This window comes from Lemur catta, chromosome 15 (genome assembly GCF_020740605.2).
Source record: "Lemur catta isolate mLemCat1 chromosome 15, mLemCat1.pri, whole genome shotgun sequence".
In the NCBI taxonomy this organism is placed as follows: Eukaryota; Metazoa; Chordata; class Mammalia; order Primates; family Lemuridae; genus Lemur; species Lemur catta.
Genome location: NC_059142.1, coordinates 16,270,179 through 16,287,743, shown reverse-complemented (window position 1 = coordinate 16,287,743; position 17,565 = coordinate 16,270,179). Strand labels below are relative to the sequence as shown.

The 17,565-nt window shown below is 47.4% G+C and overlaps 1 protein-coding gene across 2 annotated transcripts in view; it reads right to left on the bottom strand.

Moving 5' to 3' along the window:
- SMG6 (SMG6 nonsense mediated mRNA decay factor) overlaps positions 1-17,565 on the bottom strand; it is a 212,981-nt gene that overhangs the window by 18,430 nt on the left and 176,986 nt on the right. For both annotated transcript variants that reach the window (XM_045526113.1, XM_045526114.1), the window contains exons 14-15: positions 5,028-5,204; positions 970-1,116 (exon numbers count right to left, since the gene is read on the bottom strand). In XM_045526113.1, coding sequence (XP_045382069.1) covers positions 970-1,116; positions 5,028-5,204 — 324 coding nt within the window. The remainder of the gene's footprint in view (positions 1-969; positions 1,117-5,027; positions 5,205-17,565) is intronic.

The window sequence follows — 17,565 nt, the reverse complement described above, 5'->3', positions numbered from 1 at the left end:
ATTGTGCTAAGTGCTGTACGTGCATTCTCTCATTTAGGCCTCGTAGAGACTCTAAGAGGTAGCTGCTATGACCACTTTCATTTTGCAGATGAGGAAACAGGCTCTGAGAAGTTAAATAATTTGCCCAATGTCACAAAACTAGTTAAGTGGTAAAGCCTGGATTGTAATCAGGTCGGCCTGATCACATGCATTAAACCCTACGCCAAAGGAGAGGGGCAGCTGAAGAGAAGGTCGGAAACAGACATCCCCAAAGAGGCTGAGCAGGGTGGTTTAATGCTTTCCCATGCACAGAGTTAGTCTTTAAAGAGCGGAGCATGACTGCTTCTTTTCCGTCTGCTCTGAATCCTAGAGAAGGGTAAGTGTACTTATAGTGCAAGGGAACAGACCTGGGATAGCCATAAAGAAAAACGTGCAGGAAGTGAAGGCATAGACCCACGAGAGGGCTGATGGTGGTGAAACTGTCCACGAGGAGATTAAGTAGTTTCTCTCTGGGAGGGTATAGAGAATATCTTGTGCAGAGGGGACTCTTCTATTACCCTGGGTATACAGGTAAGTCGACTGTGGCCATTGCATTCTCTGCCCCAAGAACAAGTGTTCTCAACTGAGAATCCATGGCTTCTCCAGGAGTGTATGGATATAGTTCAGGACAACTCTGAAATCTCTGAAACTGTATGAAAGATTATATATGTGTGGTATGCATTTATAGATCCTCATGGTGGGGGGGGCTTTTATCAGATTCTCTGAGAAGACTCTGCCCCTACCTTGGAGCCTAGGATGAGGGAGACTCCAGACACCAAACATGCTACCAGAATTTAGTTGTGGAGTGAGAAAATGGGGGTAGAGCTAGACAGGACACTGTTAAGAACCTTCCTGAGATAATCCTGCTCACCCCTACTCCTGCACACATCTTCTTCATGCCCTATACAGCAGCCACCCAGATGGGAACCACCCTCCCCAGGCAGGCCTCACCTGGATCTTTTCTTGGCGACGCTGCTGCTCAGCTATCTTCCTGGCCAGAGCCAGCTTCTTGGCCCGAAGTTCTCTGATGTCATCCTCGCCCCCACTGCCTTCAGCCTCTGAATCTTCCTCAAAGTCTTCAATCACCACATCCTCCTCCTTTGGGTGGTGGAGCAGACCATGGGAAAGAGGAGACTGAACACACAACACTTAGTGAACCCACCCTCTGCCCTTTCAGCCCCTTACCCATTCTGATTGGGACCATCCCTTGGAAAGGGCCCCACACAGCGTGTGCTTCCCTCTACTCAGGCAAAGGAGTGGGGGGTTGACAGAAGCTGTCAGTCTTGCCCTCCAACTGCTCCCCTTTACCCTCTAGGGCTCTTTCGTCACAGAGTTACACCGTAAGTCACTCACAATCTAACATAGATACTTGCACTCGCATTCTTTTTTCTCCCTTGCACATACTCATAAAATCAAATTCTGGGTCTATTTCGTTTTGAAATCACAAATGATTCAAGGCGGAAACAAAATAGAAAGCTAAATCACCCAATTTGAATCTAATTCATGCTAATGATCTGATAGGAATCAACTCTGGCCAACAGCTGGGAGTTAGGCGTGGAAGCTCCCTTGCCCCAGACAGCATCACGGAGCAGATGCTGTAGATCAGCAGAACTTGTCCTGGTTTCTTGTTAAGACCACAGCCTGGTGGTGTGGGGACTGCTGGGCCCCATTACAAGAATTCACATGACATGACCTTGCTCAGCTGCCCTCCCAGGGCCTGGGCAGGGTAGGAGGTGTCTGGCTAGCTTAAGGAGCCTCCTGCCAGGCTGGCGGAACATTCCCCAGGGATGGCACCTCCCTTCTTGCAGCCTCAGCTCTCAGCAGCCATCACTCCCCGGGTGGTCCCACGCTCCAGCCCTCGCTCTCTCACTTTTGGCCTTGGTCAGTAGAGAACATGCAGCTGCCCAAGAGAGCTTCCTTTGAGGGACAGGGTTAGTTAGCATGGGTACATGGGAATGATTTAGTAGAAGATTCCTGTGTTCCTAACTGGAGGATAATAATGACAATGATTACAATAACTACCGTTCACTGAGTGCTTTTTATTGGCCAGGTATTGAGCTAAGCATTTTTCATGTATTAACTCATTTAATCCTCACAACAGCCTGTGAAATAGGTGCTATTATACCATCCCTATTTTATAAGTGAACAAACTGAGGTTTAGAGGTAAACAACCTGCTCAAGGTCACATAGCTAGTAAGTGGTAGGAGCAGGGATTCAAACCCAAGTGAGTCTGACTCCAAAGTCTGTGCATGTACAATAATAATGGACAAGCCCACTGGGTTGGGGTCCTGAATTCTAGACCGTAAGCCCAGATTTATCCCCTTTGGCTCAGCTTCATCAGGCCTGCCACAGGCCCCACCATGGCTATTCAGTACAAATTGCTCTCTCTTCTGTCCATTTGCAGATAATAATCAGATGGATTCTCTTGGCTGAAAGCAGTTAGTAAAATGTATGGATGGGGGGATGTTTTCTCTTGGGAGCAGAATCTGGAGGTGGGAAGATGGGCATTTCAGTAGTATCCCTTAAGGAACTGGACTCTGTTCTGTTCACAAAGAATGATGTCTGAAGAAACATCTCCCCCTACCTCTCCTAATCAGCTTAAGTGACTCAGTCTTTTCTCCCCCCCCCCCTTTTTTTAAGACTAGTCAAGTGCAATAGTGAGAAGGGGGGAAAGTAGTAGAACAGGGAGTTCAATCTGTAACTGACTGTGAACAATCAAGTGCGATAACTCACTACCTTCAGAATAGCCTTACTCAGTCTTGGAGTTTGAGGAGAGACGAGATCTGAGGATGGGGCCAGAACTGCTGCTATCCTAAGAGGTCTCAGAGGTCCAAGGTCACCACTCATTTGATAACACACATGCTGTAGTGTCACAGGGCTCACTTTCACAGAGGCCTGGGCCATGGGAAGGAGGACGACTCTGCATATTCACTTCTTTGTTCATGGGGTTAACCTGGACCAGAGTGAGTGAGATAGGATGCCTGCCTGGCCATGGGGGAACAATGCCTCTGCGTGTTCTGACCAAGGATATACTTGGTTATCATGGGGCTTGAAGTGAGCTTGACTGAGGTCAAAAGAGGGTCAGAGAAGCTTGTCTGAGGTTTGCTCAGCTCTCACAGCAAACGAGGAAGTGCAGGGTTATGAAATTACACAGACCAGGGTAAGTAGGGTTTCCCAGAGGCCACTAACATAAAGGAACCCAGGAGGCTCGTGGGAAAAGGAAGAAGTGGGCAGCCTGGTGTGGGTCACAACCTTTGTCTGGTCAATAAGCCTTAGAAGGAGAAGAGAGTGTGTGGCATGGCCAAGATCTGAGACCAGAGAGCTGGTCTGTTCCTTGTAAGAGTAGAGGAGGCCCTCTTTGGCTATTACACAGTGTCTCTCTCTGGGCCTTATTTGCCTAACTGGATTTGGTATTGCAGGCTCCACTGGCCAGAGGACATCTTTTCCAGCAAGCCTGGAAAGCTAGTCTTGCTTACCCTCCACAGCCTGCCTCAGCCTCAAAGTGTGGGTGAGATGACTGGCTGAGGTGCTGCCCACCCGTGCTTTCCTACACAGTGCCCAGGGTTTGGGTGGCACTGCTCTGTTCTGCCTGAAGCCTGGACTCCTCGATGGCTTTAGCAACCCCACTGTCTGTTCCCAATGCTGACAGCTCATTCTTTCCCATTATTCCCTGCCCAGGTTTCATCTGGAGAGTCTGGAATCATGGGCTCAGCTTTATCCCTGGAACCACCTCTGTTCTGGAAGCTGAGCCCTGTGTCATCAGGAGTGGGGTGGGGTTCTCCAGCTATTCTAACGAAGCCAGTCCAAGACTCTGCTGCTCTGAAGACTCTGATCCAGAGGTGGCCACTCTATCACTGCTTCAGATCACAAACGACAGCTTCCAGCTGACATCTGGCTTCCTTGGCCTGTTGCTGATTTCATCCCTCCACCCCACCCTGCTCCACCGGGCGCTTGAGACTGCTGCAGGCCAAATGACTGTGTTGGCCTATGGGTGACCTGGCCTCTGGCTAGAATTGCTTCCGTCCCTTCTTTCAGTCCCACGTTCCTCCCCACCTAAGTTCCCTTTGTCTTTAACACTGTGGGGCAAAAAGAAGGAAAGAGTCAACCTTTAGGCAAAAATGAGGTGTGTGTGCACAAATACCCAGACAGAGTTACCCACACCCAGACATCCAGCAGGGCAGCTGGCAGTGATACTGAATGCACACATGCTCCAACACCATCACACACTCATATTCACTCAGAACCCACAGGCAGCAGGGAAGCTGGCAGCAGTGTTTACTTAAACTGACACACAAATCCAGCACACACAGATCCACATCAACAGTCATCCCCAGAAAGACACATAAATGCATGGCAGGGCAACTGCCAGTGGGATTTTGTAGGAGTGGGTACACAGGCTCATGCATGCACACACACAAACACACACACACATACACACGGTCTGGAGTGAAGCAAGGGCTACAGGAACAACCAAGGGCAAACAAACAAGAGGAGAATTCCTTAATCACATCAGGATGTGCAGGAGGGAGGGAGAGAGGGAGGGAGGGCAGACCGGGGGAGGGGGTGATTTTCCACATGGGGCCAGCAATGTCAGCTCTTCCTGTACGTGTGCTGGAGGCTGGAGTTCAGGCCTGTGCTGCACTGAGCTCCACACATCTATAAACTTGATCCTTAGCCTGAACCCTAACACCCCCCTCTCTCCACTCCCTTTCCTAAGCCTCCAGAGCTGCACATTATTAAACTCTTTCTTTCTTTCCCTCCCTTCTCCTCCAATGCAACATTAAAAAGAAGCATCTGGAACTTGTAGCAGAGTGAGAAGGAGGCACTGGGGTGGACTGGCAGGATGGGGCACCAGCAGAGTGCACTCTTGAGAAGCTGGCTGGTCACATTAATATAGACACTGCTCTGAGTGGTTATAAATAACCAGGCATAGAAGCTGAAGCTATGGTGGGGGGGTGCAGGGGAAGGGAGCCTTCCCTCTGCCACAGAGGGCTCTTCCCGAATAGTACCTCATCTTCCAGTTGTTTTCCCTCTTGGCTTCCCATTTCCTTTCCCATGGTGTCTGGGACGGGTGCCACTGACACATATTTTCCACCCTTGAATGCCAGCAGAGGCTCTTCTTGTCCACAAAGGGCTTCCAGAAAATACTTCAGCACTGTGACCCTTTTGCAGTCAGCTGCAATAACCTACAGGATGAGAGGGAGAGAAGAAAAACAGCATTTTCTGAAAGGGAAGACGAAGATGAGAGACACTGCTTGTTGGCTAAGGGGTATATGAGATGTGTGTCACAGTTACTGGGCGAGGGGGCAGAATGAGTGAGTCGGAGTGTGCATGTGTGTGCAAGGTGGTGAGTGAGGGCCAAGGGCAGGTTGAGGACAAGATCCTCTGAAGGAAGTCACCATGGTCTCTTCTCAGGTCACATCCAGGGCAGCAGAAAACCTTAGGATCAGTGACAGGTGCCCTCAGGGCTTTTGTCTTTCTTTTACTAAAGTCCTGATATAAAAAAAGAATAAATTAACTTCTTCTAAGTTTGGTTTCTAATCAGTAGAAGGAAGAGTGGAGTGTAAAATGCTGGGTTTTACAGTGTACAGCTTGCTGTCACTCTCCACTTTTCTCCCCACTCCCCGTCTCCAGACTCCCCAAAGGAGAACTTTCAGCTGGAATGCAAAATGAATGATGAGGGCTTTCTTGGCTGTTTCATTTCATCCAGATCATTTTGGGCTTCCCCTGACAGGTTCCTGCCCCACCTAAGAGCTTCTCATACTCAAGAGACTGGGGTCAGGCAGGAAATTGTCAGGAGGAGGGAGACAGGCAGAGCAGGTGGGGGTGTTTCACCAAAGCTCTGCTCCTTCAGGGGTTCACGCCAACCTGGTCCCATGTGGCCACATTAGCATACAAGCCGGTACTGTTAGAGAAGCTGGGGCTGATTTAGCTAAAATGAAATTCAATATCTTGAGCAATTGTCAAATCTGTAAGTGTCTTGGATGGAATGTCCACAGTCACCCAGTCTGGGGTCCTCCCTCCTGAGGGACCACACATGCATGCCCTCACTTCCAAACCCATCTGCTTTGCTTGTACCCTTCTGCATTCTAGCCTTTTCATGTCCTTATCTTCATCTCTGGCCTCTAGGGTCCTATCCTTTCCTCTCTTCTCTACTGGTAGAGCTGTCCCCAAGGGGGAGGGGCGCTGCTTGATCTGGAGCTCGAAAGTTGAAGGGCATTCCACATGGGAAACACATCAGTGGCCAGATATGCCACAGGGGGCAGCCTCTTCATCAGCACTGACTCCAGACCACACTGAATGCCCCTGCCCCTCTCAATTCTTCCCCACTCCTTAATGTGAAAGGGACTTGGGACTTACATGTGTCTGCATCACACAGGGAAGTACTAATCTGGAGACTGTCTCTGATTGCTCATCATTTTATAGGTGCATGTGTTATCTCCCTCATCTGGACAGCTACCCCTCTGGTGGCAAAGACTGCATCTTATACTTTTCATACTTCACTGACAAGAGTTGAAAGGATAAACTGGACACACAGCAGGCTCATAGTAAAGACTGACAAGCTCAGGGAAATTTGGCTGGGTACCATAGAGGACAGATGAAGCAAGGATGATCCATGTTCCTTAAGACACTGTGGAAATGAGCACTACTCTGCTGGCTGGCGGGCTAGGGAAAGTGCAGCAACACCAGCCAATGGTGTGCTCCATGACTCCATCCTCTGCAACCTTTGCCAAGCCAAACCTATTCTTCCCTGCCTGGGCTGATCCTCCTGCTCTCCCACACCATAATAGGCTGGAATCTCAGACTAAGTACCTTGACCATCTCCACCTAAGAAGTTGACCCAAAAGGTTCTCAGCTATCCAGGAGGGTTTAGAAAAAGGACAGCCCCTTGAGTTTGAGGTGCCTGGTCCCAGGCTTACCTCCATGAAGGAGGAAGGACACTCGCCTTGGGCCAGGGCAGGTAACCACGGTTCCATTGCGTGTATTCAAACATGTGATGAGGAAGGCTAGAAATACAGAAGCAGGGGCTAAAAGGCATTAAAGAACAGAGCTGAAATGAGTAATAGCCTGGCAGGCAGCACGCACAGTGGCCTCCCTGCATCCCTAGCCTCTCACTTGTAGAGGAAACTTCTGCATTTCCACAAGACTGCCAGTTTCCTCTCTGTGGTCTAATTTTAACCACCTTGTCGTTACAGAGTGTGTCAGCCACCTGACCCCACTATGACCTCTGACCTTATGCCCCAGCTACTGCTTGCACCATGGAGAATTATGTAATGGGTCCAGGACTTTCCTTTTTGGTGTGAGGCTGCTGCAGCTAAATGGAGAGAAGGTGGGGATTAAGGGGTGAGAAGAAGACAGAGAAAAAGACTGAGACGGTCCTTAGCCTCACCTGGATGGTGAGAAGTACACTGGCACCCCTGATGAGTATGCATCAGAAACCTGCCCAGGAGAGGAGAGTGTGCTGCAGGTGTGTGTGCTGACAGGTGGGCAGGAGTATTGCTGCTGTCAGAACACGAGCTAGATGGTATGCTGAGTGGCTCAGGAAGACAGTGTGGTTTCTGGCCAAGAGAGAGAAAGGACACATGTGTGGATGTGGGACACCTGGGGATGAGGATTTCCAGGGCACAGCGGGACCCAGGGATGCAGACATCCTGAGCCTGCCTGCGGCACATCCTTAGAGGGTCAGTGGGAAATGTCCATCATACGGTCACACAAGCAATAAAGGAGTTTTTCCCCCTGGTTTTCATTTTCACCCCATTTAGAAGGAACCTAGTTTCCTTGGGGATTGTGTCTGATATGGTCATTAATTCCTCCCCTAGGGCAAGGACACTCCTGGCTGATTTGCAAAAGGGCTCTGATCTATTGGGGTCTCTGAGCTGGTGCTGAGAGGCCAGAAAAGGATTCTACCTGTTTGGAGAAAGAAAAGTCATCTAGTCTTTTAAAAGAGTATCCTCTCTCCTTTGCAATCCAACCAGCAGGGAGAACAGCCAAGGTTGTGCAGTCTCTTGAGGTATCTAAAGTACACTGTGGGATCAGAAATGCAAAGTTCAAGCCATTGAGGAGATGGAGAAACTGAGAGGCAGACCTCCAGGGCTTGCCCAGGGGCACAGAGAAACTTTCTGTCTCTACTCCTTTGGCCTGTCAGGGAAAGCATTCTGCCTTAAGGTAGGAGGAATAAGCCCACTGGGGGAGAGGACCACATCTCTTGACCCTGGAGTTCTACAGGAGGCTTATGGGAATATTCTCCTAGATAAAGCTTCTAGTGCTTTGAGTCAGAAGAAAACCAAAACACCAAAAACATCAAAAACACCCCCCAAAAGAAACAAAAGTTTAAATATGGTTAATAGGAGATATTATGATGGAGGAAAGCCTTGTAAAGCACCTAAAAAAAGTAAACTCCAAGATTATCTTTGCTTTGCCAAGGAGAACTTCCTGGTAGGAGAGGGGTTAAAGCTGGACTCCCTGCTTAGAAAGGAAGGAGTCCAGATGAAGTCTATGACATAATCCCTACAATAACTCTGTTCATGAGCACATTTTTCCATTCTGTATCAATGAGAAACAGAGAATGTAAGTGGCATGTACATCCTAGCTCTGGGCAAATGCTAGGTGCTCCACAGGAGAAAGAGCGGGCAGAGCAGGAGAGCCCCCTTCCTGGGCTGCAGTAGGTGGGGCTGGACTGAGGGTGGGTAAAGCACTGTTGGCCAGGGAGCACTCTGGGGAACCTGGGAGTCTCGCAGTGCACCTTCTCAGGGGCAGTCCTGTCCCTTCTGGAGGGAGACTCACTGTGTAGGAGATTATCAAGAACGCCAGAGTTAATGGACAAAACATCTCACATGAATCGTTCCAATCAGCTTTGAAAAAACTGGGGGTTTAGGTCAGGGAAAAGCTGAAAGAAAGGCACCCAAAGAAAGCCCCTTTCTCTTCCCCTGAAGGCCGTCTGAGGCAGCTTGCCCCATCCGCAGGAACTGAAACCTCTAGCTTCAGGGCTCCAGTTATCACCCCGATCCTGTCCACACGCAAAGAACCAAGCAGAAAGGAAAACCGAAAGTGAGATGTGGAGAGGTGATGCAGAAGGCTGGCCTGTCCCAGGCAGGCTCAGTTCCTTAGAGAGAGAGAATGTGAGCATGCATGGGGTAAGTAGGGGCTGAGGAATGCAGGAAGAAACCTCTAGGTCAAGAAAGAAGGCTGGGTTACCAGTCTGGGGGTATCTTAGGTGGGGAGGTGGAAAAGTATAAAAGAATGGTGTTCTCTGAAAACTAGTGACTCTCCACACAGCCACTCAGCAGGGACAAGCACAGCCTGGGCAGAGATGCCCTGGAGGGAACAGAAAAAGAGATCTATGCTGCCTTATGGAAGGTGTGGGAGGGTGAGAGACAGAAAAGGAACTAAGCACCAGGTACCACATACTGATGTACTCTGAGTTGCAAGACTTCTTAACACCTCAGAGCAACCATGGTGAAGGGAGAAAACCCTCAATCTAGCCAGGGCATATGAGGAGGGTTTGGAAAACTGAACCAGGCTTCCGGATGCAAGCTCTAGGGGAATGAGGGACTCACTCTATTCTTACTGGGTCCCTGTTTTCTCCAAACAGGCCTCTTCTTAGAAGGCACAAGCACCACAGAGGCTAGTCATTTTGAAAAATTTCTTTTTCTGAACTTTTGGTTTGGGGGAGTCAGAATTTAAACTTGCACTATCAGCCAGTTCTTTTTTTCTAGTCTTAAAAAATCCAGCTTGCTACTGCTCCTCTGGTTAAAGAGAAAAATCACATGGGTTTCCCCCCACAAACTAAAGTTTACAGGTTGTTTTTCTTGTTTCTCTAAATGGAGCCAATTATTCTCACATTTGTTGAAACGTACAATCAAACTTTATAGCTTGTTAATTTTACAGAATGTCCTTAGAGCAAATAAGATGCAGACAGGAAAGTGAAGTCTTGCTGAGATTATTAAGAAACCTTAAAATAGCCTACAAATCCAACACCATGGCTGGTAAAATACAGGTTGGTTGGCTGGCTTCTGAGGTCAATTAGCAATGGGTTAGTTATCATCTTTAATAAGGCAAGCCTACAGGATTGGCTACAAGAAATTTAACTCAGACTAATGTGTGTTTGCAAACTGGGAACCTCTAGTTATGTACGACTCACCCTCACAGGAGACTGAAGGGTGGGAAGCACAATTCTGTACTGGCCAAGGGTGGGTCAGCCTGAGAAGGGGTCTGCCAATGAAAGTTCAGACACAAGAAATAAAAAATACCACACAGGGAATCCTCTGGAGCTAGGAGGACAGAGGAAATGGTTTATTCACATTCCTAGGGGGAGGAGCTTCCTGGCAGGGAACAGACTGCAGAAGGCAGGAGGGAGACTGGCCACAGGGATGCACAAGCACTCTGAAGACAGAGGCAGTAGCGTAGGATGGGAAAACAGACATTCAGAGCCTGTCTGAATCAGAACAAGTTGGTGTAAGTTTGACAGAGAGGGTCATGGGTTAGCATGGAGAGAAAGGAAGAACCTGTGCGGGGTCTAAATGACAACAGGGACAGGGAGAAAAAGCACAGGTCCTTGTGCCAGCTGTCTCTCCTGATGGTCCCCAGGCATACTGTCCAAGGGATCAACTCAAACAGTATTTCACTCTTTTGCTACCCCTGCTGCAGCAGGGCCTCTTTCTACGCAGGGAGTGAAGCAGAGGCCACTTTCTCGGTCACTTGATTCCAATGTCCAGACCCAGCCTTTGCTAGTCCTGTGGTTGGTCTGTGTTAGCTGAGGGGTCAATAGGTCACAAGATGAAATGCTAACATAATTGGTCCACCCACAGCAGCCACACAATTCCATGCATCTGGTCCCAACAGCTGTGTTTTCTTCTTAGAGGAAGCAATGTGGGCCCTTACCAACGAGCTGGCACTGCACACAGATGCCTGTTCTCAGAGTGGTGCAGCAGCTTGCTTGCTTTTCCCACCTGTATCTACTGTGTGTGTGCACGCCCATGTGCTTACACATGCATGCTGGCTGTAAGTCTCCTAGAGAGCAGCAAGTGGGAGCTGGCAAATGGTTAGGTGGGAAGACTTGGTGGTGGTGGTGGTGGGGAGACTGCTTCAATAGACTTTTATTCACTATTTCAAAACATACAGATTACTTGGCTACTGGGAAGGAAATTATGTTCACACTGGCCTGAGAGCCAGGGAAAGAGAGTTGTGGGTATACACAGGCAGGGAGGAGCTAAGTACAGGAGGAAAAATGGATCCATTCTGGGGGCTGGACAAGAGCCTGGGCTTCACAGTTACACAGACCTGAGTTCAAGTCTTAATCGTCCCTTCTAGTTGTGCCTTACACGAGTTACTTAACCTCCTGAGCCTCTGTTTGCTTAAGCTGTTTGTGAGGTTTAAAAGAGATAATGCATAGCAAACACTTAGTGAGATGCCTGGGTCCAGTAAGAGCTTATTTTTTTCTCCCTCTCTGTTCCACTCTGCTTAGAAGTGGGGGGCGGCACTGCATAACAACACTGAGATGTTTGGAAGTCAATGTTAGAGGCAGGATGGGAAGCATGAGGCACACAGCTGAGGGCTGAGGCGAGAGGCCCTGGAATGCTTACCTGGCTGTTCAAGCTGCTGAACTATCTTATTCAGAGCTAAGGTGCTATATCCAGGCTACTGGGTAGGCCACTTGGTGGAAGGAAGGCCTGGCCTCTCTCCAGCAGTCTCTCTCCCTATTCTCCAAAAAGATTCTTGGACCTGCATGCATACATTCTACAGCACTCTTAAAGAGGCCCAAGGGCCTGGACTTTCGGACAAGCATGCCACTAATACATACATCAGAAATAAAAACCTGTAGTAAACATCACAATTGCCTTGTCTACCTGGTCTTTTCATAGTGGGGTGTGGGTGGTGGCTTTGCCTTTGCTAACGGTATCTTTCGTAAATAAGACCCAGCTGGATCTTTGCTCCAGGTCTCCCAATATAAGAGCAATGATGAGAAAATCCACAATATGGCATTTTCTACCTACCTGAATTTTCTGAGCTTGGACATTCATTCCAAAGAAAGCCAGATAGGAGTCTGGTTTCTCCTAGGCAGAGTAAGCTTGCTCTTCTTGAGCTGTTCCCTCGTGGAAAGAAACTATACTCTTTCAGAGCTCTGGGCTCCAGCTGTACCAGCAAGGTGCATTCTCAGTAGTGAGAGCGTCATGGAGAGCAAGCTATAGGCAGCAGTAGCTCGGGCTGCAGTCCAATCCTGCTTCCCCTGCAGAGTGCTCTGAGAGCAGCCACCCACATTGGCAGGGGTTAAGGGCGGATATTGGCATTGCCAACATAAGCCTTTCAGGTCTGGCTGGCTTCAGCTGGTTTGAAACCTGGAACACAGGCGCTGGGGCCCTCACTTACTGAACCAGCAGGGGAGGCTACAGGCTCAGCCCCTGGGGATAAAAGTCCTCGAGTCTGTCTCAGTCTGCAAATATCCACACATAATCTGTTTCTACATTGCCAGTTAGTTCTGGGCCAGAAGCGCTGAATCTTGGGCTCTAGTGATTCTGAGGCACATTCTTATTTGCCTTCTACACAGCCAGGTCCAGGAGGCCTCCCCTTAGGTTTGTATTTAGGCTCCTTCACCAAATTTGCTCCTAGTTTTACTTTGTGTGTGGGGTGAGAGTGCCCTTCTATCTACAGCATTCAACACATTTAGTCAACATTCAATTCAGCAAATATTTACTAAGTGCCTACTGTGTGGTGCATGAGGCATTGTTCTAGACCCTGGGAATTCAGCAGAGAACAAAGCAAAGTCCCTGGTTCCAGTGGTGGGTGGGTCATGTTCATATCAGGTACATCAAAAGACTCCCTGTATCAAGAGAGAATACACCGCTGCCCCCATTACCTACAGCACTCAGGAAGGCAGAATTCTCATTCCTCTTCCCAGGAAGAGGAAGAGGCAGCCCAAGGGAGAGTAACAGCTCCTTGCAGAGACCTAGTACATTGCTCCTTTATCCCTTTCAGGCTGATGGGTCCTGAGGAAGTTAGGATGGAGAATTCCCTTGGACTCAGCCTTGCTACAAGATGAAATCCTACTCTCTCAATCCTTCCCATGCTCTATAAAAGCCTTCTCCCACCCACCCCTCCCCACCTAGAACACCACTGGCACTTCAGGCTATCTATTCCCTAATCCTCAACTCCAGGCCCCAGGCAACCCTGTTTGCTATTCCCCTGTAGGCCATCTGCTCCCCCTGGTGCCTCTAAACTTTACATATCCTTCCCTTGACATAGAGTGACTTTACCTTTAGGCAATCAATTCATTCCCTTACCTTCCTTTAAGCTTGATAAAAAGTCTTTCTTTTCAAGAAGCCAGTTAATATTTGACCAGCCTGTCCTACCTTCCACAAATCTTTGCTAAGGTCCTACTATGTGACAGGGACAATGCTAGACATCCTGGATACACAACAGAGAACAAGGCAGAGGCAGACCTTGACTTCATAGAACTTTCAGTCCAGCAAGGGACCCTACAGTACCCTCATGCTATCCTCTTCCGAGTGCACAGTTGTCCCTTCGGCACCTATGGGCTAGGGCCACACTCCCTTCATCTTCTCTGACCCCACTCCATTAAGATCCCTCAACATTTGCATTACATGCCATGAAGCCAGTTATCTTGCCCTGTGGTTGGAAGGGGCCTTAATGATCATTCAGAGCCACAAAAGAATCTCCTCTAAACATCTCCCAGTGATCCAACCCTTTTGTTGAATACTTCAGGTGGAGAGGATTCAAGACCCTCAGGAAGCTTTTAAAACCAATCATCACCTCTTTTTTTTTTTTTTTTTAAAAAAGGGATGGGGCCTCGCTCTGTCACCCAGGCTGGAGTGAAGTGGCAGGATCACAGCTCACTGCAACCTCAAACTCTTGGGCTCAAGTGATCCTCCCGCTTCAGCCTCTTGATCAGCTGGGACTAAAAGCACATGCCACCACGTTCGGCTAATTAGAAAAAAATTTTTTTTGCAGAGATGGGATCTTGCTATGTTGCCAGGCTGGTCTTGAATTCCTGGCCTCAAAGGATCCTTCTGCCTAGGCCTCCCAGAAGCCTGGGATTACAGGCATGAACCACTGTGCCCAGCCAGTAATTTTTATTATTATCTATATCAACAGATTGTCTCTTCCTGTTAACCTGCAGTCCTGACCACACTGTACAAAAGGTCTGTTACTGTCTTGAATCTATAAGGGATACATTTCCTATTAGGAGATGGTTCCATTTTTGGATTTTTCTAACTGGTAGACATCTCTATCACTTTTAAGTCCAAATCTGCCTCCCAATGCTTCTAATTCTGTCCTCTGGGACCATATAAAAAACTAGTAGTCTGCTTCTACCTGACTAGCCGCAAATTATTTGAGGTCTGTTGTGTTATACCTTCTCTACGCTAAACGGTCTTATCTCTTCAAACTGTTCCTCACTCCAACTGTCTCCTCAACATCCTGCTTATACTTTCACTAAGACTTTCACTGAGACTAATGTATCTCCTAAAGTGAGTGCCTGTATGTGATCTAGCAGCAGAGAATAGAGTGGAACAGCTCCCTCATTCTGTTCTGGACACCTCAATTCTATGAAGACACTAAAAGGCGTTACTTTCATTGTTCACCACTTTGCACTATTGACAAATTATGAGCTTTTAATCAACAAATCCCCAAATTGTTTTCCCATATTCGGCTAAATCATATCTCACCCCATGGAGTGTAAGCCCTCCACCAACTGTTCCCTTTTATATCTTTACCTTCACTGAGGTCTCCCCATGCTGTAAGAAATACTATTGTGCTGCATGCTACTTACTATGTGTGGCTGAGTTTTTGGACAAGGGTAGAATTTTTACATTTATTCTTATTTGATTTCACCTTGTCATTTACTTCTTTCATTGCAGCCCATTAAGAACTCTTTGGGCCGGACACAGTGGCTCACACTATAATCCTAGCACTTTGGGAGGCTTAGGCAGGAGGATTGCTTGAGGCCAGGAGTTTGAGACCAGCCTGGGCAACATAGCAAGACTTCATTTCTATAAAAAACAGAAAAATTAGCTGGGCATGATGGCACACACCTGTAGTCCCAGCTACTTGGGAGGCTGAGTTGGGAGGATTGCTCGAGCCCAGGAATCTGAGGTTGCAGTAAGCTATGATCACACCACTGTACTCCAACCCCGGCGACAGAGTGAGACCCTGTCTCAAAAAAAAAAAAAAAAGAACTCTTTGGATCTTGCCTTTTTTTTTTTTCTTTTTTAGAAATAGGGTCTTGCTCTGTTACCCAGGCTGGCCTTGAACACCTGGGTTCAAGTGATCCTGCTGTCTCAGTCTCCTGAGTAGCTGGAATTACAGGGACACGCCACTGTGCCTGTCTGGATCCTAAATTTGTCAGCTGAGAATACATTCCCTCTCAAGTTCAAGTTGTCCAAAATTTGGTCAGTTGGTTTGTTTATGCTTCTCAATATCTTTCTCCCATTAATCTGTTCTGTTTTTTCTACTAAGATTCTTGAGGGCAGGCACTGTAGAACGAGTGTGTGTGTGTGTGTGTGTGTGTGTGTGTGTGTGTGTGTGTGTGTGTGTGTGTGTGTGTGTGTGTGTACTGAAAGTAAAATCTATCTGCAGTATCTAAGATACACTATAGATATTTGGACAATGTGGATGACTGATCATGGAAAGCAGACCACAGTCTTAGGATAATTCCAGAGGACATAATGGAAGGGGTGCCAGCCACACTGTATACTATGTAAATCATGCTCCCTGAAAGATGTGCAACATACACACCCTGAACAGACTCAGAGACGCTAATTTCTGCTTTGGGTGGTGCTCTTCATGGGGGTTTGTACTCAATAAGGTATAGGTACTGTCTTTTGACAGGTTGCCTACAGAATTTCTAATGGGAAATAAGATAACAGAAGAAGCCAAGCTCTGGGCATGTCTTGCCTTGTCTTAACTGGAGGCTGTTGCCCTAGGGCAAGGTACAGCACACCTCCACAAGAAGTGACACTTAATGCTCTTCAAAGCACTGATATCACGCTTTAAGAAAAAAATTACACCAATATCTGGAGAACCCCCATATGTATATCATACAGAAATTCTCTGCTATTAAGGCTGACTTAGAAAGTAATTTTCTATTTTAGGTTTTTGTTTTTGTGACAGGGTCTCACTCTGTCACCCAGGCTGGAGTGCAGTGGTGTGACCATAGGTCACTGTAGCCTCAAATTCCTGGGCTCAAGGGATCCTCCTGCCTCAGCCTCCCCAGTAACTCAGACTACAGGTACATACCACCATGCCCAGCTAATTTTTTTTTTTTTTTTGTAGAGATAGGGTCTCACTATGTTGCCCAGGCTGGTCTTGAACTCCTGGCCTTATGTGATCCTCCTGCCTTGGCCTCCCAAAATGCTGGGATTATAGGCATAAGCCACTATGCCTGGCCAGAAAGCCATTTTAAGTTGCATTTTCAGGTCCTACTTTCTAGAGTCCTGAATCTCAAGTGTGGCCCATGCCTCACAGTTGGAGACAAAGCAAACTTTGCTAACTAAAGCTAACTAACCATAGCTTAGGATAAGGTATAAGAAAGGCAAATGCCTGGCACACAAAATAAACTCAATAAATATTAGTTCTCTTGTCTTCACCTCTGAACACTAAAAAACATTTTCCAAAATGACCTGCATCTGAATCACATACTGAACTTGTTAAAAATGCAGATTCCTGGACTCCACTTCAGACTAAATGAATTAGTATTTCTGGAGGTAGGACCTCGGAATGTGCACTTTAAACAAGTGTTCCAGGTACTCATCAACACTTTAGTTTGAGAATTACTACTTTAAAGGTTAGAAGGTAGTAAATAACAGTTGTTGGGCAAGGTGGCTCACACCTGTAATCCCAGCACTTTGGGAGGCTGGGGTGGGAGGATTGCTTGAGGCTTAGAGTTCGATCGAGACTAGCCTCTTAGCAATGTAGTCAGATCCCTGTCTCTACAAAAAGTAAAAAAATTAGCTAGGTGTAAAAAAAGAAGAAAGTAGTCACAATTTTAGCTTACTGTCAAAATGTAAGTCTACTTTAGCTAAAGTACAAATAATGCCACCTTACATTTTTCATGGCACTTCTAGGATCTAGAAAATCCTCAGCATCCTATGAAGCAGTTACTATTACATCCAAATAATAGAGATGAGGAAACTGAAATTCAAATAAGTTATAAATAAATGACATTCTCAGCAGAACTAAGATCTGTAGCCAGATGCAACGACTTCTTAGTTCAAGGCTCTTGCTACCTCACCAGAGTCACCTTCCTAGGAGAATGCCATTGGGTCTTCTGGGGCGCTAGCTACAGCTAACACTTGGTGAGTGGTTACTACATGCAAGGCACTGTGCCAAATGTTCAACATGAGTCAACCCATTTAATCCCCACAACAACCTCATAAAGTAGGTGCTATCATCAGCTCAATTATACAGATGTGGAAATCAAGGCACAGAGACATTAAGTATCTTGTTCAAGGTAATGCAGCTAGTAAGGGGAGAAGTGGACTGTGCTTCTTCTCTTACTCACTGTTCCAGCTGCCCACAGCTCTCCATGATCCA